The following is a 26163-nucleotide window of genomic DNA, read 5'->3' as shown; positions in this document are numbered from 1 at the left end:
CTTGAAAATAGAGATTGAGACAATAAACTCGTTAGGAAAGCGTTTACAGAGGGAATAAATCACCTGACACGTAGAAAGATTTTATCTTTAAATAACGAAACAGTGGAGTCGCCCACTGCTGGACATGAGAAAGAAATCAGGTGTTTTAAGTGACTTCTTATTTCCAACCGTAAAGAGCTCACATCAGAAGAACATAATCTATCGCTGAAATAAATAAAGGTTGCATGTAACAGATGAAACAAAAAGAGCCGTGCATGATTTCTATCTTTTATTACATTAAACTGTAAAACTGCAAGTGGTCAAAACATGTGAGTAAAATCAAATAATGAGTCAAATATTTCAAACGTTTTCTCAGTACATTAGTCCTCCAGTGCCCACAAAAAACACTACCGGAGGTGAATTTCCTTCATAAGATCAAGAAAACGTCAGTGTGCATCATCGGCAATAATCAATAAAGTGAATCATAAATGAAGAGGCTCTTTGAACAAGATTTTAACTGGATAGAAAACAAAATAATTCAGAAATAAATAATTATTGGTATTGCAAGTATCTAAGTTATGATACAAACCCCTTTTATTAAAAAAAGATGCAAATACAAAACAGCTTCACCTGTCTGTTGCTATGGTTACATTCAGAGACACCTGACTGTTAGCTGCGGCTACATGCTAGCTGCTGGGACTCAGCGGTGGAGCTACTAGCACAAAGTGACAATCTGATGGGCGCCATTGTTGAGTTTAGCTGATAACATTTTTAAATGTTTAGTGTCTTAACTGACGTTTGCTGTTAGTTACAGGTGTGTCATACCTCATACCTCTTATTCAAAAGAGATTGACAGAATTACAGTCGCAGTAGTTATTTTGTGAGAAAGAAATCATAAAATCAACCCCATGACGGAGTCAAATTAATGGGTTTTTAATTTGCAATCCTGGCAGGGCAGGTAACTGCTTTGGGGTCCCAGGCCACAAGGGGGCCCCTGAGGGCTGACAAACTTTAAACCAAATCAGTGACTCAATATGTGCAAAGTTTGCAGTGACAGTAGGAAACCTCCCTAAGGGGGCCCCATCTGACAGCACTCACTCTTTTCACTGCTCAGTGTTGCATACATTATTCCTGTGAAACCACTAAGATTGTCAATCAAAAGAAAATAAAGAAGTTATTTATTTATGTACGTTTTTATTGTTCTGGTTTTTAACAGGAACAGGTGCGCGCACATACGCAGCGAACCGGTAGTGTCCCGAAATAAAGCCCGACTTTGTTTTCCACTGACTGCAAAGTCAATCAGAAGGGATTTATTTTTAATTTAAGAATAAAATATGAATATCTCCCTAAATAAATTATATGTCAGGCATTAATAACATGTTCCACAATTTCCCAGTTTGGGATCAATAAAGTAATTCTATTCTATTCTATGTTGATGCCAGCAGTATTTTATCCCTGTTCGACTGCTTTCATCATTTTTTGGAAACAACTGAAGCCTTCAACTTCAGATTGAAGCTCGAAGTTTTAAATAAAGGAGAAAAATAGTGCAATGTCCAGATGACACATTATTTTATGAATGAAAGTGCTGACAGTCGAAGGGGAACAGGTTGCCTTTGTTGGCAATTTTAGTGGTATGATTAAACTAATGAAAAAGCGTAATGCACAGGTGACATTCATCATGGTGAGACTTGTTAAATTGTATTAGTGCAGTTAGCAGAGTTTGGTTTCCTTTAAATCAAACCTCACAGTAAACAAAGAGTGTCGAAGGATACGAACATTTTCTTAGTGCTGTCGATTTGCCCGTTTTACTCTTGAAAGAAAAAGACAGAGAACGCCAGAATGATGGACAAATCAAATGTCGACTTCTGTGTTTCTCTGTCCTAAGTCAAACTGGTGAATAAATGATAAATGACTTCATCTTAACGTCCTCCGTTTCTGCTCATTCATTGAAGTCCCAGTGTTTATCCGACAGGTGAGTGTGAAGCTGTCCAATCAGAAACCAGCCTGAAAGTGTCAGGCTCCTCCTCCTCCTCAGTAGTACTTGTCCGTCAGTGCAGAATCAGAGCTTGTCTTCATGTTTGCACTTTAAAATCTCCTTCTTTGCAACTCGGATATAAAGACGTTTCACACCTTGGGTTTAAAGGTAACGACATCACAGTCTGTGTCACAGTGCAGAGGTGAGTTCTGTCATTTCTAATCTTTCTATTAAGATCTATTCATTGTTTTATTGTTCAAATTTCATTCCACAACGTCCAAAGCTTCCTTCCCCTTCTCTTCTTCAGTGCAGTGAGGGTTTCTCCTGGTAGGCAGAGCTAAGCAGCCACGTGTCCGATCAGGTAAATGTTGTCGTAGAGGTGGCCCACGAAGTCGTCGGAGACATTGTGTGCCGCTCGCCGAGTGTTCCTGATGAACTCCCTCTTGGACATTTTGTTCTTGACGTGAGGGCTCGTCAAGTCGATGGACAGCAGGATGAGACTGTAGCACAGAACGTACACGGCGTCTGCACAGAGGAGAAACCAACATCGTCAAAACGTGATATTCAAACAGGCTCGTTACTTTAAAGGCTTTATATGCAATTTTTTGATCCAGCAGATGTCGCCCTTGAGCACCAGCATGACACCAAAACAACTCGCGGTGCATCGTTGTGTTAGCATGCTAATGCTAGCGATCTTTATTATGCTCATATCTTCACACTGCATGTAAATTTACCTGAAATGACCGTGATCTAAAAAAGCAGTTAAGCAGTGAGTACAGTATGTTATTCTTCTTTTCTCTAGTCCCTCAATTAAACAAATTTTATTCGCGAGGGGAGGAGTCAGCTGGTCATCAAACTGATGTCAACAAACTGAAGATAGGACTCTGAAAACATCACAGACAGTGGGACTCAGGTGTCACACTCATTGTAGACAGTCATGACTCTCAGAGTTATTTTCAGAGGATATACTTGATTTCTATTATATTTAGTGTGAAAAATCATATATAAAGCCTTTAACTCAAGCATTCAAGGAGGATTTTTTACATTCTAACATAGAAAATAATATTTCTGTGAACCAATAACAAACTGGACAGTCTTAACATGATGAAAGAAAGACGACCTCTAAAGACAAACAGAAAGGGAAACTGTATGAAGAAGAGTTGTCTAGAGAAAATTATATCCGCCATTTGTGTCACAATGTTTTTAGAAGTTGCCACTAGAAATTTTAATTTTTCTGAGAATATTTTCTGAACATTTTAGAATCTTTACCTTAGAAATGTTCATGAATTTGTGTCGGAAATATCTGGGATATTTTGGAATTATTTCTGGGGGGGAATTGCAGGAACTTTTTACAGGAAGTTTGAGATTTTTTAAGTTTACTTTTCTGAAATTTTTAATTGGAATTATTTTAGTTAGAAAATTTCAACTGAAATTTTGGTGGGGACTTTTGTTCTTCTTCAAGATTTTCCGGAAACTTTTATAAGCAAATTTCTTAGTAAGATTTCATCAAAAAAACTACTTTTTTGGGGGGGGGGGGGGGGGGGAAATTTAATTGGGAAATTTTGTGGGCAGGTTGTGTGAGCATTTTCTTATGTCGGAAAATTTCCTGAAAAAGTTTTGAAATTTTTAATCGGACCTTGTAGGGGATTTTCATCTTTAATACTTTCTCTTAAACTTTCTCGTAAATTGTAATAGTTAATTTCTTTTTTGAATTTTCATCAAAAAATTTTGATAGATTTTTTTGTATTTAAAACTTTTACATTTTTTATTTGAGTGTACACATTGGAGCAAAGTTAATGTACAACTACTTTGTCACTTCTACATAGTATAGATCCTTAACCTCTTAAAAACAGAGAAAGAAAACATGCACGGAAGAAACAAGAGCAGCATCATACTAAAAACGTATTTCCCCTAAATCAAATAAAATTATGATGAACTAGTCACATGAATGTAAACTGTGCTCCTAATGAAGTGTCCCTCAGCTCTGTTGTATCATCTCCACAGCAGGCTAACTGCAGCCCCCTGTCCATCTGCAGCCTCAGGCTCCGAACCATTACACTAATCCTGCTAATCACAGCAGCAGGTCCGAGTGCTTCACAGGACCAGAGTCAGGGATCGGTTTCTGAACGGTCTGCTGACATTAACAAAGCTTTTAGTCGGTAAATGCATGGCTCACTGATGATACTTTAGCCACAGATTACTTCAAATAAAACCTGGATGGTTCTGGTGGCTGGATCAGAGGGTCAGGAGTTTAACTGCTTCAAAGTGTGCTGCCTCTGCAGAGTCTGACCGCCCGGCTGCAGGGATTAGTAATGTGGAGATTTATGTTCTAAAAATCTTATTTCTGAACGGTTCAATAACTGAAATAACTCAAATCTAACTTAAATGTCTTGAAATTGACTGACGTGTTTATGCTTTTCAGGGAAATACTGTTCAAATGGTTTAGTCTGGATCAGGCTTTTTTTCAAAGTTTTTTTTTTAGTTTGTTCAACCCGTTAACGATACAAAATAAAAAAAATGTCTGAAATAAAAACTTCAGAGTACAAATGATGCTTTGTTTGACTGACCTGAAAGAGTTTTCTTACATTATTTCCCTGTAGTTCAGTCAGAATCAGCCCTCTGATTAAAAAAATAGGATTCATCAAAGGTATCACAATCCTGCTCAAAACTGGATATTTATTTTTATCAAACTTTAGAATCATTTTCCTCTAAAACAAAATTTGATCCAGCCTGACAGCTTTGATCTAGTTACATTACTCTTTAGCAAACAGGGTCCAGAGGATGAGGCCTCTTTCTTTTGAAGAGCTTTCCTCTTGCGCCACCTTCAGGTCAAAATGAATGTCACAATGTGAGAAAACAGCTGTGAAACTCCCAAGACTGTATGTCTGCAGCCTCGCTGCTCTCGTCTGTGTGCTCTCGCCTGGATGCCTGATGCCGAGCCCCCTGAGCTTCTAATTTTCAACATAAAGCTCCGGAAATAAAAATATCTGTAGTGTACATGTGATATGTCTTTTATTACAAACATACTAGGTGCTTATACATTCAAGACAAAATAAAAAATAAGCAATTTCGCCATTCTATATGTATATCTGCTTTTTTAGTTTAGTCAGTTCAGCTGTTTAAAAAAAACAGCGCTCTAACTCTCCCCTCTGTGTGACTCATTTGAATGTCTTTTCATTCATACAATCATTTGGGCTTCTTGTAAACCTCGGGCGCATGACTCCATCTTCTTCACAGTCTTCTACACTCTTGTCTTCTTTTGGTGGTAATGTTTGAATGAATCACAGACTGTAAATATTAATTAATGCGCGAGTTCGTAAACTGCTTCTTGACCCAGCGCACTAGCCGTTGCAAATTTCTGGAGGAGCGGGGCGCCAGAGCTCATGAGACGAGAGCACACAGACGAGAGAGCACGAGGATGCAGCCATACTCGAGTCGAAACTCTGGATGATTTTGGGTGATTACAGTGTATAGTCTATATTGTTGGATGATAAACAGTGAGAAACGACGTGATAAAAAGCTGAGAATATGTTTGTTTTGATTAAGAATCAGAGTCATTAAAGAGTTTGGAGATTATGAAGAGAACTATTGAATCTCTGTAACATGTTAACAGTTCCCATCTTGGTCAAACCATGTATTTCGTTTTTTTATACTCAAATATTTGTATGTCATATTTATTGTCATTGTGCAGGTGTAAACGTGTAAAAGTAAAAATATCATCTCAAACCTGCACAAACCCACGCACACACACTCTTTTATCATGACTTAAGCGCATTTATAAAATATTATCTAACTGCACTGCCTGGTAATAGGAACATTATGTGTCCAGAAAACACATTTTTGGATTTTCTTATTTATATTTTTAAACTCTTTTTTTGTCTGCCCATAAAGGTTAAAATAATAAATAAATACGTGAAATTAAATAAATTGAGCCTCACGTCTTGGCAGTTTCAACAGAAATGTGGGCTTTAAAGTCCTTTCTTAATGAAAAAATGGAAATCCTTTGTACTATCTTTATCTTCTAGTTCTATAAACTACACGTTATATATAAAGCAAATCTCATAAAATTACCCAGACTTCACAAACAAACAAACAAACTTGGAAATAAGAAAAGAAATTGACAACACTTCATGAAACTTTTAAAGGATAAAAAGAATACAGTAAAACAACAAAACTTTTTTAGAAGTTAAAAAAAGATGAAAAGGACAAAATAAAAACAAGATATAAAACTATTTCAAATACTCTTGAATGAGGATTTTATAGAAGCAGATGTGCATGTGTGCATGTGTGTACTGACCAGGACTGAGGCCCAGGTCCCGGACGAGTACCGGGTTGCAGGCACAGAACCTGTGGCTGAACTTGGTGATGAGCGTCTCCAGGTACTCTCCTCTCTCCTCGGGGGCGTGGATGTGTCTGAAGAAGTCCCGCAGGGCATTGGGGAGGAACTGGTTACTGAAGTTATGGAGGGTCACCAACTCGTCCAGCACATCCCTCCTGCAAACACACAAATACAATATAATGGTGTAATAAAAGGAGAGCTAAGTCTTTTTCTTTTAAATGTTTGTAGTAGATTGACTCTAAATGGTTCTCTATGTGGGTTTTATATCAGTGCAGTTGAACTCAGACCAAAGCACACCAAACTGAATTTGCCATAAAACATCAAACACCAGACTGTGTAGACTGAAGTATTTCAAACAAGAGGCTGTCAACTTTTCATCATTACAAACTGCTGTGAGTAACAAGAGGACTGTTTCATGTTTTTCTACCTCTCATCTAAATAAATCCTCAGCATCTTCCAGTTGAGCCGTCTGGTGTAGAAGATGAATTTGGCCAACTCGGTGGGATGATCGACAAGAATGCCTTTAGACATGAAGTAGCTGATACCCTATACACACACATACAGAGAGAGAGAGAGGGGGGGGGGATAATAAATCTTCAAAAGGATCCATCTTATTGAAACTAATCCAGACGCACAAACTTTGATGTTGAAGTGAAACTCCAGACGCTGAAATCAACGACATCATCAAAAAACATGTCTGGACAGTGACATCATGGTCCAAACATTTGCACAAATACACACATATATAAGTTAGAGGTGGTGTGTGTGTGTGTGCATGCGTGCGTGTGTGTTTTACCTCCTGTGGGTTAGCGTTGAACGTCAGGCTTCCTTCATCCAGCTGCAGGTAAAGTCTCCTGTACGAGAAACCAGCGGGGAGTCTTCTGTTGTAGATGGAGCAGTGTCCCCATGTGGACTTACACAGTCTGCACACACGCGCACACAAAATGAAGGGGAAAACAAATAAAAAAGGAGTCAATAAAACTTGACTTTACATGTGTTGAACAAAGGAACAAAGAAGACAGTTAAAAGAATCAACAGAGTCGTCAAAAAACATGTGATAGATTTTGAATACTTATTAACATCTGTTCGTTTTATTGTGGGATTATTATTTTTATCTGTTGATTTAATTTTGTGTATGAGTGTGTAGCAGCGAGAGACGGGCGTTACCAAACGTTTTAAGGCCGGCTACACAGTGGACGCTTTAAAGAAAGGAGCCACAGGTGAACTCACCCCTGCCACAGGTACTCATCGTTCCCCAGGTCCTGCCACACGCAGCCTGCCAGGCACAGGTCGGTGGCGTTCAGGTACGACAATATGGTGATGCCTAATTCAGGAGGAAGCATCTCTAGATCTATGAAACCGTGCCGCTCTTTACCTGCAGACACACAGAGACAGATACGTTATGTTTGCCATGCCTTTTCGATACTATAGATCACTGCAAAGAGGGTGACTGGCAGCAATATTCAATCTCTCCACGACCTGTCAACCTCCAGGACCCTGAGGCATGCAGGTCAAATTGAGGCTCACCCATCTCTCCCCGGACAAGTACAATTAAGACCTTTCTCCCTGGTGAGAGGCTGTGGCCCATTGGGACCAAAATCCCATGGACCCCTCTGTTACCAGCCTCTTTAGTAATGATTTATATAAAATAATAATGCTACTTCAATACATTAATATCCATTAAAAATGTTCCTTCCATAAAACAAACACACACAGCGGTGTGTTTTGAGGTTGAGGTGAGTTATGCTTAGAGGCGGAGAGAGCAGGAGCGGGGTGAAGAGGGACAGACAGTGAGAGGAGAAATAGACGGGCTGGCGTCTCTAAGTGAGAAACAAAAACGTATTTTAACGCAACATAAACTATACTGATATGAACGATATTGTCTTACCCGATAGGTTGTTTGAAAATATATTGATAAACCTCAAAAACCCAATTGATCGCCCAGCCTTACTCTCCACCTTCCTTTTTACACCAAAGCAGAAGGTGAAGCCGCGCTGCTTACATTAGCTCGCTGAACAAAATGTAACATTGGAACATTTTGACTTTCAGCCAATTGAAAAAGGAGAAGCAGCTAATGTACAGAAGAGGACGCACTCTGTAAAATTGGTGCCTCTGTGTCAACAGGGCCTCATAAAGACAGTAAGACAGTGGATTGAGCAGTACAGTTCAAACACACAGTTAGCAGTATCTGGTTTTGTGTGTTAGCGTGTTCCAACCTCCAATGCGTGTTCTCAGCAGGTGGTAGATGTCCGGGCCGTGACAGTGCGGAGGGGCTCTCCTCGGTGGACCTCCATCCCTCCCTGAGACAGAAATCAAATGAACAAACATAAGGACTTTTTCTTCATCAATTCACACATTCATACATTTCACTTCTAACGGCTGTTTAACACGTGACTACAGACCAGACACACTTAGTAAGTGTGATTATTTGACCTGATAATAAATCAGTTACAGAGACTTGACTCGTAGTTAATCTGACACTTCATAACATTTTGATACATAGTGCTATAACTGGTGTCCATCAGCATATTTTTGTTCTTTGGTACATTTTAATAAGCCATTAACTGATCAACTGCTGCACATCTACATCCTTTGCATTTTCATCCACACCAATAGTCTGATCAGTTTCACTTGTGGCCTTAACCCGAGGCCGACAGCTGGAGTGTTCCACTTATAACGTGCCTGGAAACTGATTCTGGTTTAATTCATGTCAATTTTTGCCCCAAAACACGACTTCTTATGTGATAGGACAAACCAGTTTGAGAATCCAGCAAGGCAACAGAAACGTTAAAGACGATTCGGTCCTTTTCATTCTCATTGAACTCTGACACTGGAGGCAAATTCACAACACAGCACTTGCAAATTCAAACCAGAGAAGTTTTCGGGGTGTGAACACATTTTTCACTCAGACTTTATCGGGAGAGTTTCTACTGCAAGCCGCCTAGATTCTTTGTTTTCACATGAAGTCCGAGTGAGCTGATGTGAGAAAGCAGCAGGATATAATTGGGAGATTTACCTTGAGTGAGTGGGTGGGAGGGGGTTGTGACGTTTATTCCCTGCGATGGGTGCAGACCAGCGATTGTAAGCACGACCTGTACGCTCTCCATGCACGTATCTGAACTGCTGCATTGTTTTCTGTTCATCAGTATGTTCTTGTCCACTTTTTTAAGTTGTTAATGTGATTCTGTCCAACAGGTAGCATTAGCTGTTTTCACATATGCACTCCGGAAAATGTACACACAAACGATTCCCAGTTCCATCTTCACAGTGAAGAATACAGATTATTAATTTATATCTGGTATCAGATCAGATCTGTGTCAGTATTGGCAGCTACCCATAGACCAAGTATTGTATCGGTATGTGACCTCAACAAGTGGGATTGGTGCATCTCTGGTTTCTGGTTACCTGGCTCTCGTCGTCCTCCCTCCCCTCGGTCAGCCAGGTGCTCTGCGAGCTCTTCCTGAAGCTGCTGCTGTTGTCTGGGAGGCAGCCTCCACAGTGCCTGACCCATCTACACAAACACAACAAAATCACATCACTTAATTCATGACAAACAATAACAGTATTTTACCTCACAGCTCAAGTACTACTCAGGATTATAAGTGTAAGTGCTCAGTTTTTATTCTTCACATTACGGATTTAGATACCATGACATGAGTATTCACTGATAAAGAGTAAAACCCTGAGACCAAACATACAATATAAAATAATGTACTATTTTTTAAACAGCTTAACACTATTAACTCTGTATGGATGTTTTAAGATCGCTGTTGTTTTTAAGGCCTGGCTCTGTACATTGAAATAACCTTAACCGAGAAAATATAATAAGCTAACATTAATTCTGCCATTGAATACAGTAGTTGTTGCAGCGACAACTCCCATGATTCCCCGCTAGCCTCGACGTCATCTTTTGTTATTGTTTTGATTGAGAGCTCCCTGGTGGGTAAATATATATATTATTGTATGTTCAAAGGCTTTATATGCGATTTTTTTGATCCAGCAGATGTCGCCCTTGAGCACCAGCATGAAACCAAAACAACTCGCGGTGCATCGTTGTGTTAGCATGCTAATGCTAGCGATCTTTATTATGCTCGTATCTTCACACTGCATGTAAATTTATCCGAAATGACTGTGATCTAGAAACGCAGTTAAGTAATGAGTACAGTATGTTATTCTTCTTTTCTCTAGTCCCTCAATTAAATAACTTTTATTTACGAGGGGAGGAGTCAGCCGGCTGCCGTCCCGGCGATGTAAACAAACTGAAGATAGGACTCTGAAAACTCTGAAAACATCACAGACAGTGGGACTCGGGTGTTACACCCATTGTAGACAGTCATGACTCACAGAGTTATTTTCAGAGGATATACTTGATTTCTATTATATTTAAGTGTGAAAAATCGCATATAAAGCCTTTAAGTAAAAGTTACTTTGTTACTTTTTTTAACAACAGGTCTCTCCTGTGTAGAGCAAAGAGGATACGAGGATTTCAATCTCAAACTAGTGTTTTTTAATTTAGGGCAAATCTTTATAAATTAAAGCACAACAAAAAAATAAAACATGTTGACACATGATATTTAAAACCCTTAGGGTGGTAAATTTGTGTTTACTCAATAACGGATGTAATTTAAAATGTAGCAAAGTACAATACTTAAAACAAAGCCAAGTCAATGCAAGGCCTCTTGAACGCTTAACGAGCTGCTCTGATTGGATACTTTTAAGCAGATGTCAAATGACTTGGAGGTGGACACATCTGGCTGTAGATGTTTTCCCTGATATGTTTATGATTGTGTGCGATCTTGACAAATATTTGCTGTTTGAAATTGTTTTATTTGGTGTCTTTTAATCTTGTCAATTGTGTACATTAGTTAAATTTGTATGTTTGTGCGTTGCTTGTCTGAAACTCTGTTCATTGTGCTGCTGCCTGTCTTGGCCAGGACACTCTTTAAAAAGAGATCTTTTTAATCTTTAAAATACGTTTTTTTCCTGGTAAAATAAAGAAAAAAGAAAAATAAATAAACAAGACTTCATTATTTCAAAACAGCCTTTTCTCTCATTTTTATACAGATATTTTATTTTTATAAAGTTAACTTTATATTAAAACTGAAGGTTTGAAATTTACTTTAGTCTGTAAAACAAAAGTCAATTTAGTAAACAATTGGCAGCTATATTTTGTATTATTTTAATAAACTTTCTACGTGATTTCAGATTGAATCACAAATAAAACATCTTTAGTGGTCCAGATTATAAACTAACCACTGACATACAGTCTGTATTTACTGACACAGTAATACCAGAATGTCCTGGAAGCACTGTGACAGTGATGAGCTTTAACATGAGCTCGGTGTCCGGTGTTTTCTCCGTGCTTTCCCTCTCAGCCTGTCTAACGTCAGCCGTGTTGCATAAACAAATCCATCACACTGTTGTAAACATCAACGCTGGAAAGTGGAGCAAGCAAGCTAGTCTGACGTGTAGTCCCGCCTCCCCGCTAATCCCATTGGTAACACTTATCAGAGCGGTTGTCAAAACGGAACACGATTGGTTGAGCCAGCTGTCATCCCCGAGTTATTTTACAGTTAGCTTACAGAGCTAGTTTAAGTTGAAGAAGACATTGTCAAGCCAAACGGTTTAATATTTTAGCCATAATTGAGTACATTACTTCTGTTTGATGTAAAAGCAAGGTACGGTGTTTCCCGCTGAGAGCCACACAGCGCGGTAACCCGAGCTAACATTACCTACCTGAGTTAAATAATTCCTCTGACAACCCGGCCTGCGCACACGGACAGCTGGAGACTCCGTTTCTCTGCTTTCAAACGAATCCCGCTGACATTTCATTCAGCCGAGTACGAATAAAAACAGAGCAACAGCTCCTGTGTTTCGGGAGGAACCTTTCATACTGTAACACAGTTATCATGTGTTTTCGTCCTCCTCCGCCTCCTCCGGCCGAGTGATGGGAAGATAAAGAACGATTCGACTCTAAGAACCGACTCCTAAAAGTGACTCTAAGAACCGACTCCTGAAAGCGACTCTAAGAACCGCCTACTGAAAGCGACTCTAAGAACCGACTCCTGAAAGCGACTCTAAGAACCATCTACTGAAAGTGGCTCTAAGAACCGAAAAAGCGACTCTAAGAACCATCTACTGAAAGCGACTCTAAGAACCGTCTACTGAAAGCGACTCTAAGAACCGTCTAATGAAAGTGGCTCTAAGAACCGAAAAAGCGACTCTAAGAACTGACTCCTAAAAGCGACTCTAAGAACCGACTCCTAAAAGTGACCGAGTGGAGCCTAAATATTCGTCTTTAAAAAAAGAAATAAAAGTAGTTTGAAGTTTAAGTTTATTTTGAACATGTAAAAAAAAGAGTAAAGAAAACTTAAAATAAGATGAAGAAGAATATGTATGCTACAAACAATGAAAGAACAAGAAGCTCTCAAATACTTTCTACTTCGATTTACACTTCCAAAAAGGAAATTTGTTTAATCCCACCCCTTCTTCATTAGGTCATAACTTTTATATTACTCTTAGTATAAAATTTTATGTTTTTAAATATAAAACTATAAAGTTTACAATATATAGTTACTTTATATTTATACATACACATAGCCTATAGCCTACTTGTATGTAGCCTATAACCTTAAAAAACTTACATATTTACATGTACATCCTTATTTAGAAAACAGAATAAAATAAAATAAAAGAAGACAGAAGGAAAAAAATAAATAATTAAATAAATAAATATGCAAACAATAATCCATGTAAACAAAGCCCTTCATCATCACGGTACCTCGTGAAAATCACATTTTTATAACCATTATTAAACTGCTTTATGTTTGGACTTTGCTTGAGTTCCACGTTTATACTATTACACAGCTTCACTCCCGAGCTCTGTACTTATTTGTTAAATATTCTCTGGACCATGAAGCTCATATATTTAGATGCATCAATGCATTTTATTTTTCTCTGTTTTAAAGTGAAATTTCAGTTGTTTTCTTGAGATATCATTTTATTCATGATGTATCTCTGGATATCAACGCTGGTTTTCGGTGATTAGTTACTTTTGGACACTTTATCAAGAAATGAACTCGTTATCACAGGAAAAGAGCGTTGTTATCCAGAGAAAAGGGATAAATAAGTCAGGATATTTTTTAAACTTCTGATATTCTGAATCAGTGTAGTATAACATTTATGGAAGTATGTCTTCTTAGGGCTTCCATTCAAAACATACCCCCATTTTTTTCCAGAGCATTTTAAAAGCAATAAAAGTATTATTACTTAGGCTATTCATTTCTTAACAAACCAGATTTTTTTGTTTCATTGTATTGCATACCAATTAAGTTGCAAAATTATTATTTCTTTGAGTAGAGTGTTGTTTTTGTTGTACAAATGTATTCTTAAAATATCCTACCTTTTTAATCATTCATTTTATTAGATTAAATGATTATAGGAATTTATATCTTAAATATTATATTTTTAGATAATCAATAACAAGATAATTCAGTGTTGTGAAGATAGATATACTGAATGTATTTGTTGCATATTCATGATATTGCAGTTATACACATGTAAAATAATGTTAAAGGTGTTCATATCAAACTTTGTAAAATTGTAGTGTTCTAGAAATAACATAATACAAAATAATTTAACATATATCTGTGCGTAGGCCTACATAAAGGTTTTTAAGTAAAAACACTGATTCACTTTACAGAATTATAAAAACAAGAAGTCGTGTTGAATGGAGAGCTATTTGGGAGCTAAAAGAGTCGGTTCCTTTTGCTGGGCTGAGCCAAAACATCCGAATCACTCACAAGAGCCTAAATTCCCATCTCTGCTCCTGTCAACTCTCTGATACGCCCCCTTCCTCTCACCCTCTCTTTACGCAGGCAGATGCATCAAATTATATTACTTTTTTAATATTATTTTTTTAACGTGTTCATTTTCTTCGTGGAAACACTATAGACTGTAAATATTAGGGAAACACGAGCTGGGAGATCTGGGAAACCTGAAACAAAAAGTATAAGCAGCCTGTCTGCTTGTAACGTCAGTGACGTCGGCTCGTTAGGAATCTCCACGTCATGTGCGTAACAGCCAATCATGCTCCGTGCTGTTGATCACCCGGGAGAAACAAAACCAGCTAAGCAGGAAGCGTTAGCTTTAGAGAAACAATTTAGAGCGATTTTCACCTTTTAGAGGAATTAAGATTAGTACCTTAAAGATGTTTTAAGTAAGTTAGCTTTAAAGTAGCTCGGAGTGAGTCGTTATTTCACGTCTTCTACCTCATTTGTGTGGCCGCAGGTAAGCGCTAACGCTGATTCCGGTGTTTTGGTTTAACGAGTTACCGTGTTAACTGGCGACTTTCAGTCAGATACGTTCCCTTGGTTGCAGTTTTACAGTACATGTTGAAGACGTAAAGCGTCGTAACAAATGCCTGTCCAAATATTTATATATATACTGTATATATTTTTAATAATAAACTAAACAAAGAGACATTCGCGAGGACACTTTACGCTTTCAACACTTGTAACTATGGTAACCATTGGCATTCGGCTAAAAGTCTCCAGTTAACACGGTCACTTAATTAACAGAAACACCGGTTATCAGCATAATGTGACCTTACAACTAATATTTTTCTACAGTATATCGATGACCGAAAATGTTGAAAGATTTCAACATTTAAAGGTAAAGATGCTGTCCACCGGAGATGTCCAAGGTTGTCTCCGTAAACTAGAGACTCTCCTGCGAGTGATAAAATACCCAGGACAGGTCGACTACAACAGGTAGGTCATGACACAGCCACTGTTTCTGATTATAACACTGTTACAACCATAGACTGTAGATATTAAGGTTACAACACACTGCAAACAGCAAGACAACCTATATAAGCCCAGGCAAACTGCTTTTAGGGAGCTCTAAAACCAGTCACAAAATACCGATTTGTTTTGGTGATAGAGCTCCTGCAACACCAGAAGTTAATATTTACCTTACAGTTTGTATAATGTTACATAAAGTTAGAACAAGAGCCAATCCAGACTTCAGCCTACTCTGTTATAAAGACATGATAAGACACTTTATTGATGGCTCACTGAGTAAAATTCACCTGTTACAACATGTCAAGTTGTAGAGTAAAGGAAAGAGAAATATAATTAGATACAAATACAAACAACAGGGATAACAGCATTTATACAAACTGTCTGCTGTCACCTTCCATTTGTTCAGATAGGAATTTGGATTGAATATTTTATTATACTTATTGTACAATGAAATGATTGATTTTTACTAGAATCATATTGGGAGTTTTTTATTCTGGTATTCGAGACAACCCTAACCCCATTTAAGAACAACATCACTGCCTTTTAACACTAAAATTAAACAAAGTCACAGTTTAAGGGACCTTTCCAAACATTTTCTTCCCATCTATACCACAGGTAAGTACTGCTCTTAAAGTTTGCTCTGATCTTTTAAATAAAGAAACCTAACTTGTCCAATTAGAGTCCCATTGCCCCCCAACAAATAGCTGTTGTAATGTGGCCTGTCCACCACAAGGTGTCAGTATATTCCACTCCTGCTCTTAGATCCAGATCCAGACTCGCCCTCATTCATACTTCATTTAACTTTATTCAAACAGAAATATCACTTTGACATTTTTGACAACAAGACACAGTTTTGATTTGTTTGCTTTTAATGTATGCGACATAACCAAGTTTTTCTGTATCTTATCCTGTGTATGTGAACAACAATCATATTTATTTATGTTAATAGTTTCTAAAATGTTGATCACAGTAAATTGCCAAAGAGCTTATAAGAGTCTGAATAAGATTGGTGGGTTATTGCCAAGTAGATTTACACTTACACAGAATAAGAAATAAAGAGCAAGTAAACAGCAGATCTCCCCTGTCAAAAACCCCAAATAAAAAAGACAATAAAACACAAAGAACATGATGTATTTTTGAATACATTTATATTTTGAATCTTTATTGAGATTGATGAGTTAAAAATGAGAAATGACCTCGTCCTTTTGAGAAGCAGCTGCCACTCTCTTCCTCAACACAACTTTGTGTAATTTTGATTCAAGATAAGCAGTGACAGAAATATGTAGACATAAGGTATTGTTGTTCTTATTGCACCTTTTTGTTTGCTCCTGCAGCCTGTCCAAAGGAGACCCCTCTGCTTTCCTTCCCATCGTGAGCTTCACCCTCACCTCCTTCTCTCCACCTTTCGCCGAGCAGCTGACGGCGGCAGGATTTGAGTTGACGGGCAAAACAGACCTCCGCTTCACCGACACTTTTTACAAGGTAACACGCACGCTGAGCGCCATGTTTCTTTACATTCCATTCAATTTTCTTTCACTTATCTTGGGCCAGGTGGCGGTGGCTGCCCTAGTTGTCCCTCAGCAACATTTTGTAGCTCCTCCAGGGGGATCCTGAGGTGCTCCCAGGCCAGAAGGGATATATAATCCATCGAGCACGTTCTTGGTCTCCTCCCAGTTCTACATGCCCAGAAGACTTTCAAAGGAAGGCACCCAGAAGGCATCACATACCCGAACCACCTTTACTGGCCCCTTCCAATGCGAAGGAGCTGCAGCTCTTCTCTGTGCTCCTTCCGGATATCTGAGCTCCTCACCCTACCTCTATGGCTCAGCCCAGCCCTCCTCTGGAAGAAACTTATTTCAGCCGCTTTTATTCACTATCTTATTCTTTCATCACTACCCATAGCTCATGAGTATAGGTAAGGATTGAAATGTAGATCAACCGGTAAATTGAAAGCTTTGCCTTTCGACTCAGCTCCCTCTTCATAACGACGGTCTGGCACAATACTGCTGACGCTGTCAGACATACAACCATTGCCTCAGACTTGGAGGTGCTGACCCTCATCCCGACTTCTTCTGCCTCGGCTGCAAACCGCCCCAAGGCCTGCTGGAGGTCCCAGATTGAAGAAGACAACTCTGAACAACATCATCTGCATAAAGCAGAGATACATTTCCGAACTCCCCAAACTGGAAACCCTCCACTGTTTCTCTACCTCACTGTAAATCTAGCAGTCTGTAGTGGTTGTTAACGTGTGTGTGTGTGTGTGCGTGTGCGTGTGCGTGTGCGTGTGCGTGTGCGTGTGCGTGTGCGTGTGCGTGTGTGTTCTGCTGTGTTTGTGTGTAGGTGCTGAGAGATATCTTCCACTATAAGCCCGTCCTGACCAAGCAGCAGTTCCTGCAGTGGGGTTTCTCTCAGAGGAAAATCTCTGTGGTGTGTGACGTCATTAACTTTGTGCAGCAGAAACACAACCAGCTGAAGAAGGTTTGAATAATGTCACTTCTTCTTCATTAAAGTTGTTATTTGATCTCTACCATCAGAGGACTTCCTGTTTCTGTATGAAACAACAGTCCGAGATCAAAGAATCACATCTGCTGTCTTTGCATGTTTGTATTTTTGCTATTGTACTTTAAACATAATAATAGAACTTAATGTTCAAAATTAATGGATTTAAGAAAATTAAAAGAGGAAATCCACGTATAAATTTAAATATTGCACCCATTATTTTAGTGATATTTTTTCTGGAATGTATCTGTCATGTAGAAAAGGGTCATATTTGTATTCTACACATCATTTTTAAATGTGCAATAACATATATGGCAGTAAATATTTACTTTGTTTATTATGTAACTAACTTTTGTCAGGCCCCGTGTCCACCTAGCGTTGTTTTCAATGAGCAGACAGCGTGCGCAGCAGAAAGCAGCCGCCTGGAGAAAAGGCGGCTGCTTAGTTTTACCCGTTTTGCCCGTAGTTTTACCGCCTACGGATCATGTCTTGTACCCACATCCTCTTTGTGTTTGATCGAGAAATAAACAATCTGAAATAAAAAACATACAGTAAAAAGTAACAGAGCAGTGTCAGTCAATCAGCTGCCGTTGTCAGCTGACTGTTGCCATGGACAGATGTGCAGCGCTTTTCTTCTCAGCGCACAAATGCTTCGTGCTAATGCCCCCCGAGTGCACAACCAGCGCTTTTCTGGTACGATAAAACGCTAGGTGGAGCTTTAAGGGGGCCTTAAAGTGTTGTTGTTGAGGGGATCAACTGCGAGTTGAACCTTCACACTGTTTCATCATCATCATCATCATCACCATCTCTATTGCCAGCCTCAGGAGTCCATTAGAAAACATTTAAAAGACAAGCAAAATAAAAAACACAGGGTAAAAACACATACAGACAAAACATCACCAATATTCTGAAAGACAACTGTACAAGGATGACTGGTATCGCACGTGTTTATTTAGCTGCTGTCACAAGTAAATGACTTTTTCTTAACTTCATTTCTGTTAAAAAAACAAAACAGTTTCGCTCCATCCTCATCACCAGCTCATCTCTCCATTATCACTACCTGCCTCCTCATCCTGTATTCATTGTGTCTTTATCCGCCCCTCCATCCATTATGTTTTTATCCTCCCTTCTCCCCTCTCTGTCCACCTGGCACTTTGACATTACCCCTTCATGATCCAACCTTTCAACATGTGTGTTTTCTTGTTTTTTTGTAGCCCAGAGTCAGATGTCCGGCCCAGAACAAGGAGGGCAGGCCGGACGGCAGAGGAGAAGTTCAGCCCACACTAATCGTAAGTGGAGTGTAGAAGGTTGCTTTCTTAAATCAGTGCTTTAATCAGGTGAGAAGAGTCAGACAGGTCGTGTATTAGACTTCTTAATCAGTGAGCTAAGTTCATTTTCTTCAATTTAATGCCTTTGTGTTTGTTTTTCAGGCGCCTGATCAGCCACTCGTAGTGAATCACACAGAATATCAATCCATCTTTCATGCAGAAAGGTTCTCCTCCAGTTCTCCTGGAAACATGATCACAGAGGAGGAGGCAGATGAGGAGGAAGAGGAGGAGGAAGATGAGCAGGAGGGCGACCGCCTTCAGGTGAGTCTCTCTATCAGGCAAATACAGTGACGGGCCTGATGAAGGCCTTATTCATTACCTCAATCTCTGCAAACACAGCGACATCTGGTGGCTGTTAAAGGTATAGCAGTTCTCAGCACCACACTGCACTTTAATAAATTAAGAAAACGTTTCACTTTCATTATTGTAAAGAGAATTCTAGAGCCAGATTGTTCCAAAACGACAGCACAGAAATAACACAACAAAGTCAAATATAAGTGAAATCCCCCCAAAAAAGTGGATCGGTGTGTCTCTGATTTCTTAGCTGTTAAACTTTCTAAATTGTGAAAATGAATGAAGCTTTTTGGAAAGCAGTGATTTTTAAAAGCTCCAGACGTCATGAAACATTTTTTTATTTTCTCTATTTTACACAAAACCAGACAGAATGGGTGGAAAGAAAGATTTTAGAGCTTTTGTATCATCTGCCCATCTCTAGTTATTAAATTGAATTACCTTAAAATATTTGGATCAAAAAAGATTTCAATAAAACAAGATGTTTAGTTCCTCTTGGTTAAAAAATTAACATGGAGGAGATGATCATCTTTGATGGATAGCCAACCATATTTTAAGGAGCAATATATTAAATATCAACTGAATGAAATAATAAAGTGATCTTACTATATGATCAGACATTAAGTAAACATGCTGTGTTGAAGTGCTGGCTTCTCTGACAACAATGCAGCAGCCAGTATGTCCTCCTCCTAACTTTAGATTCTGGTCCTGAATGCTCTGGATTTGTTTGGACCAGAGAAGGAAGGCGGTTTTAAGGAACCCCGACACAACGGTTTTGGGCGCCCCTCAGATTGCCAGGCAAACAACAAACCAACAGGTGTTGCAGCAATGAAAGCGGGCAAGCAAAATGGTTCAGATAGAAGTGATTCTACCCTACCTAAAAAGCCTCGGTATTTCCCTGCTCTCGCCCCTATGACAACTGGGATTGGCTCCAGCCCCCTGCGACCATTAAAGGGAAAAGCGATATAGATAATGGATGGATGGATGGATCTGGCATCACATTAAAAATGAGCATATCGTTTTCCCAAAACAGTGAAATATTTCATTTCAACATTTGTAATGTTGTCTTTGAGCTATTTTCAGTGAAATATGGGGCATTACTGTTTTGCATATCATCACATTCTGTTTTTATTTACATATTACTCTTCTGGATGTAAAATCAGTCTGGTCTGTGTCTCAGTCTCACTCAGAGCTAGAGGGACGACTCTCAGCTCTGGAGGCCCAGCTACAGAGTCTGCAGCCTGGACTGGACCGGATCAGAGTCCTGGAGAGACGCCTGGAAGACCTGGAGAGACGGAGACACACAGATAAGGTTCAGCACTCACTCTTTATCATCAGTTATTTCCCTCATCAGTCAGACAGCAGAGGAAATCTTCTTTATGAAATGTTTCTCACAGAGTGAAGGTGACGTGGTGATCATCTCCAGAGAGAGCTGGGAGAACCTGATGAGCAGAGTCGTTCTTCTGGAAACTCAATCAGAACTTAGAGACACACAGGTACCTCACCTTCATGTATCTCTTTACTTATACTGACTGTATACAAACCTAATCATGGGAACATGTTCAGGTATGTTCTGATTACAAACTTTTAAGATTCAAATCTGAGCGAGAGCAACAGTTTCTACCTCAGATGAAGAAAAACCATTCAGTTGTTGCAGAAGTTAAACTACACAATCAGGGCATTTAGAAAATATATAAACGAAGTAAGCTTTTTTACACACGCATAGTTGGTAACCTGCTTTGAAAAAAGACCAAACGTACAGAAATATAATCATTAAAGGTGAGATGGCTACACGAGCCACACAGATACAAACATGTAAACAATTCCAACACACTTTCTCCAGATTAAATACTAAAACACTCTGTGCTTCGACAACATGAAGGGTGATTAATAAAATGCCTGATTAGTCTCCATGATTCATATTCTGCTACTTAACATGAACAAATCAAATCAAATCATACCATTAAAAACAAGACATGCTGCTTTCTGGACACACAGCAATTATTGTTATTACAGTTAAACAATAGTGGTCAAATGTTTGACAATCGGAGGCGGGGTGATTCTGTAGAGTTCTTAATATTTAAACCCAACAACCCCAAACAAATACAACCCTCCCTGTGTACATTCCTACACTTAAAATAATTTCCCAAGAATGAGGAAACCTTTCTTGTTTCTGGTAAAGGTGTGGCAATTGAAAAGAAGTTCCACCTCAGAGATAACTGACTAATACGAGCCTCATTGTTTAGAAGGTTTGGAAGTTCATTCCTCTTGCAAGCTAAGAGGGGAGAGAGAAGAAAAAACCTTCTCTATGTTCTTCTAATAATAATAATAACTTAATATCTATAGCACCTCTAAAAAACACACGTTTACAAAGTGCTTTGACGTACAGCAAATGCATAAAAAGAACAAAGCAAAAAGAATCCAAACAGAAAAAAAGACAATACAAAAACCTCTTTAACCCAACCAGCACAAGATGCACCAAGATGGTGATATTTATACTCTGAGCAGAGAAGAGGGAGGTGATTACACACCTTCCCCCCCGTTTGTCTCAAAGAAAGTGTCTGCATGAAGCACAAAACTAAGGGAAGGGTTCCCACCCGTCCTGGAAAACCTGGAAAACAGTTGACTAATTTTCCAGTACTGGAAAATCAGAGAAAAAGTCAAATGCCCTGGAAAATCACATGTTGTCCTGGAAAATTATTCCAACACTCTCCTACAGGGTTTGACATTTTCATCGCCATACGTTAATAAAAGTATCTATTTATTGCATAATCCACAACGCAGATTGAATTGAAGTCTATTGATAGTGTAATGGCTCCGCCTCCCCCTCGTGTCTAAAGCAGATATTTATTCACAATTTAGTTGAGAGGATGGAGGTAGACTTGTGTTTTCTCCTTGGTTTGAGGTCAGCACATTAACAGTAGTTAGTTAACGTTATTGATGACGTGCTAGCTTGCACTGAATCTTCCTCTCTAGTCGCTTTTTCTTACTAACCTAGCTGCTGTCTCACTTCCATGACTTTGTGCTTGACAAAAGTGATAGTGAAAATACAACTCATTTCATACGTTTAATAAATGCCAATTGCCAATGTTTATAAACTGCAGATTGGAAAAGATAACCGCCTCACATGTGAAAAAATGCGTTCATATGCACAATGAATAGGTACCCTACTGTGTGAGTCAAACACGGGCTGAATACTGGCTAATGGTCCTTTTACTTTGCTAGCATTGTCTCTTCAAATGCAAAACTGCGTTGTTAAGGGTAAAAAATGGACCATAACATGATATTAAATGTTAAACCTTTGAAGCGGTAGCTCACAGTGGATGTGATTAGCCTTGTTAAAGAGTACATTTAATATTGGTGTGGCACGATCACAGACTGTCATACCAACTCGATCATCGCTGAAAATGTCCTGGACAAGTCCTGGAAAATGATCTCTGGAAAAGAGATGTAAGGGAGTACATATATAATAATAATAATATGTGTGTGGGTGTGAGATGTGTGAGCATTCAAAGTTCATCATGAGACGATACACAGTGTCCTGCAAGCAGACAATGTGGTGGAACCGGTAGCTGGCGTTTGTAGGTGAAGTATTGCAGAACTATGCAGACACACCAACACACAAGTATGTAGTGTTCATGACAGCATAGGCCACTACAACGTAGAGTCAATGCAGAATTATAAGTCAACCCTTTCCTTTACCCTGATTAAATAGTCTCCAGAAGATTCCCTCTAGGTTTGTCTGAAAAGATGTCCTGACCTTCTTGTTTCTATTTTTGAGAATTTGTCATTAGTATTCTGTTTTCAGAGGGAGAAATCAAAAGTGAAAATGAAAACTCTAAATCCCCTCTGGCCCACTGCAGCACCACCCACAGTACATTCAGCTCACCTCCTGTTTGTTAGAAAGAGACGTCACATCGAGCTAATAACAAAACGCCATTTCTGCCCTGAATGGGACAAACCCAGTTTAATGAAAAGTACATGTTAGTGAGGAACAGAGAAACATGGAGGAGCTTCTTCATCACACATACCCAGCTGTAAACTCAGATTATATGTAGAAACGTCAAATGTTACAAATGTAGTGAAGATTATTCTAGCACTGATCCATTTCTCAGACTGATCTCTGTTTCTGTCCTGTCTCTCTCAGCTCAGTGTCCCACCGCCGTGTGCGTCCTCGTCCTCCGCCTTCTCCAACATGTCTGATGCCTCAAAGGTGAGCTGAACACTCTGCTCTCCGACTGTCCAATCATTTCATGACGTCCTGTCCGATCAACAACATGCAAATTTGGCAGTAAGTTTGCTATGTCAGATTAGTCATGCTTACTAAATTATCAAATGTCATTCAGTATTTGTTCAAGCTTCTGATTTTGTCTTCTTTGTAGCGTAATTAAATGATTATGATGTTATATCTTTATTTAACCCGGATTTAAGAAGGGGCACCACTTCCTGTTAAAGGAAGAAATTAACTTTAATGGTATAAGTTAATTAATTAATCAGTCAGTTTCATATCTTGAAAGAAGTAAGTTCTGGAAATGTTAAACCAGAAAACACACAGACAAAGTCCTGAATTTTATGTGTAAAATTTAATATAAAAAGGGGTAAACAATAATGTATAGATGAAACAGATAAAGAATATGATTATTATGATCAGGATAATGCAATTATAATGTATGGTGACATTATATATTTAGTAATGAGATAAGACGCGGTATTGTTTGAATGACTTAATCAGAAAATGGTCAAAAAGAAAAAGTTGATAAAGGTATTTTGGGATTCTATTTGGATTTAAAGGAGGGCTCTGAATAGACACGACTCAAGACTCAATCTTCCAACACCCCTTGCCACCAGCAGTCTTACTGTGAGATGTGTTCAATTGAACTCCGCCGGCTGGTCCCATGCTTCAGTCTCTGGCAAGCGGTTCTTTTCAGGCCCAGAGAGGTCCACGGGCCAGATTAGATGCCTTGACACCTTGGTCGGAGTGTGCAGCTGGGATGGAGATTGTACGTCGGTTCAGCTGTCGTCTCAGAAGCTCCAAGAGGATCCAACAGGAAAAATATGAAAGAGTCTTTTGATACGTCGATTTCCAATTCAGATTAACCGGATGGCCATCTTGATGAATCCAAATTAAGGAATTGGCTTTCAAAATTGAAGAGCAAAGACTTTGGAGAAGAAAGTTCAAAAACCTTGCTTGAACCAGAAAGAATTGATGTTCCAAAAATTGTGCGTGAAAAAGAAAGCTCGGCAGAGACTCGTCTCTACGGCACAAACTTAAAAGAAGTGATTCGGACCGAAGTCCGAAGAGAAGCGAGCAAGCGCTGAAGCTCTAAACTTCAAGAAACCAAAACTAAAAAGAACCCAAAGATCTGAGCTCAGTGTGAACTCTTATCTGCTGGCTGAGAGGAGGGGGGTCTGCAGGCAAAGAGGGGTGCCGCCCACGGGTGACTCCCATTCTGACCGGAGGACAATTGTTCAAACTAAACCGAGTTTACTCAATAAGATTAAGAATAAGAATCCAAACATATATACGTCACCATACATTCATTTCGATATTATTTCTATCAGATCCACGTTGATGTAGGTTCACGTCATATATTTAGACAAACATTTCTATCAGATTCATGTTGAGATGAAAATCACACCACCTGGGAACATCCTCAATTAATCCCAGCCTGTAGGTGAACAAAAACATGTTCTACAGTCAGCATTCTTAATAAGACATATTAATAAAGTAGGAAAAGAAATTGGTGTCTTTAAATAACACCTTCTATAGCTAATATCAAAGAGTATGCTTTATAACACATCTAAATGTATAATTATGAAGGTTACGTGGCTGCTGATAACAGCTACATCTTCTTCAAACAGATTATACAAATGTTATTATCATGATTCATCATGAAACAAACTTGAGCTTGTGTTTTTTTTCTGTAACACATAACGCTGTGTTTGACTATTGGACTAACAGATAAATGTGTCTGATTTATGTAACCAATTGTTAAGAAAGGAAACGTGTTATCTTTGCGTGTGTAACACTTTGAGGCTTTTTATTTAACCGCGGTGAAACTTTCTATAGTCCACATTGAAAATGCTAAGTTTGGGAGTTTAATGTTTTAACCTCCTTTCTTTTGTTGTCTGTTAATATCCAGGAGGATCTGAAAGAGAGGCTGGAGAGGATAACAAACATGTACGTTCCTTTTAATTTCTACATAGTTAGTCTTTTCTTTTCTACAAAACCTCAGGGAGAGCCTCTGGATGAGGAGAAAATCAATAATACAAAAATAAATAAATCATGATATCACAAAAAAACAGGTTTATAAAGTTGTCCATATAGTTTCTGACACAAGGTGTGTGTGTGTGTGTGTGTGTGTGTGTGTGTGTGTGTGTGTGTGTGTGTGTGTGTGTGTGTGTGTGTGTGTAGGATGAAGAGCACCTCCAGCCTGCTGAAGAACTCTGAATCCTCTACAACAGACTGCAAATAATCTAATATAAATAATCATTGTATCCATTGTAAATGTATCCATCCGCCTGTTTTTGGTGTTTTATGATTATAAACTTGGTAATAAACTGGACAAACGTGATTCTAACTTCTAAAGAACAAATATTGTTTTTGCTGTGACAGGAAGACAGGAAAATGTTGGGAGAAGAGAGTGGGGGGATGACATGCAGCAATGGGCCAAGGTACGGATTTGAACAAACAGCCACTGCGACGAGGGCATGTGACATAACCACTAGGCCATCCAGCGCACAAGTCTTTGTGATGCTTTTAAACTGAGAGGATATTACTTGACAATCATCTGCGACAGGTTGAGCAATCTGATTTAAGTCAATCCCAGCTCCATGGACACCTCTTCAGTGGCATTTGTACCTACACATGGTCCTATTTCTCAGTCTATAAAATGAGTGAGCAAACATTGAGTGAAGGTGGCGTGGTGATCATCTCCAGAGAGAGCT

The 26163-nt window shown here is 38.9% G+C and overlaps 2 protein-coding genes across 4 annotated transcripts; one reads left to right on the top strand and one right to left on the bottom strand.

The window, feature by feature from the left end:
- Positions 1-255: 255 nt before the first annotated feature.
- On the bottom strand, positions 256-12232 carry fbxo8 (F-box protein 8). Its single transcript, XM_020637713.3, has 8 exons — positions 12030-12232; positions 9699-9804; positions 8510-8593; positions 7524-7668; positions 7090-7216; positions 6721-6839; positions 6252-6448; positions 256-2479 (listed from the first exon to the last, which is right to left on the bottom strand). Exons 1-8 carry the CDS (start codon positions 12123-12125, stop codon positions 2292-2294), a joined length of 1062 nt encoding a protein of 353 aa, XP_020493369.1. The 5' UTR covers positions 12126-12232; the 3' UTR covers positions 256-2291.
- A 2147-nt stretch (positions 12233-14379) lies between these two features.
- LOC136179232 (centrosomal protein of 44 kDa-like) lies at positions 14380-25790 on the top strand. Of its 3 annotated transcripts, none has more exons than XM_065954894.1 (11): positions 14380-14582; positions 14967-15064; positions 16432-16579; positions 17438-17575; positions 18811-18885; positions 19027-19185; positions 20396-20527; positions 20613-20711; positions 23363-23428; positions 25359-25396; positions 25631-25790. In XM_065954894.1, exons 2-11 carry the CDS (start codon positions 14973-14975, stop codon positions 25689-25691), a joined length of 1008 nt encoding a protein of 335 aa, XP_065810966.1. In that variant the 5' UTR covers positions 14380-14582; positions 14967-14972; the 3' UTR covers positions 25692-25790. The 3 variants fall into 3 exon arrangements, 2 of the variants coding, with proteins under 2 accessions (XP_065810966.1, XP_065810962.1); XR_010666426.1 differs by having other exon boundaries at positions 14381-14582; positions 14924-15064; positions 23363-23506; XM_065954890.1 differs by having other exon boundaries at positions 14381-14582; positions 14924-15064.
- The last annotated feature ends 373 nt before the right edge of the window (positions 25791-26163 follow it).

Source organism: Labrus bergylta, chromosome 1, assembly GCF_963930695.1.
Source record: "Labrus bergylta chromosome 1, fLabBer1.1, whole genome shotgun sequence".
In the NCBI taxonomy this organism is placed as follows: Eukaryota; Metazoa; Chordata; class Actinopteri; order Labriformes; family Labridae; genus Labrus; species Labrus bergylta.
This window is presented reverse-complemented; position numbering and strand designations above follow the sequence as displayed.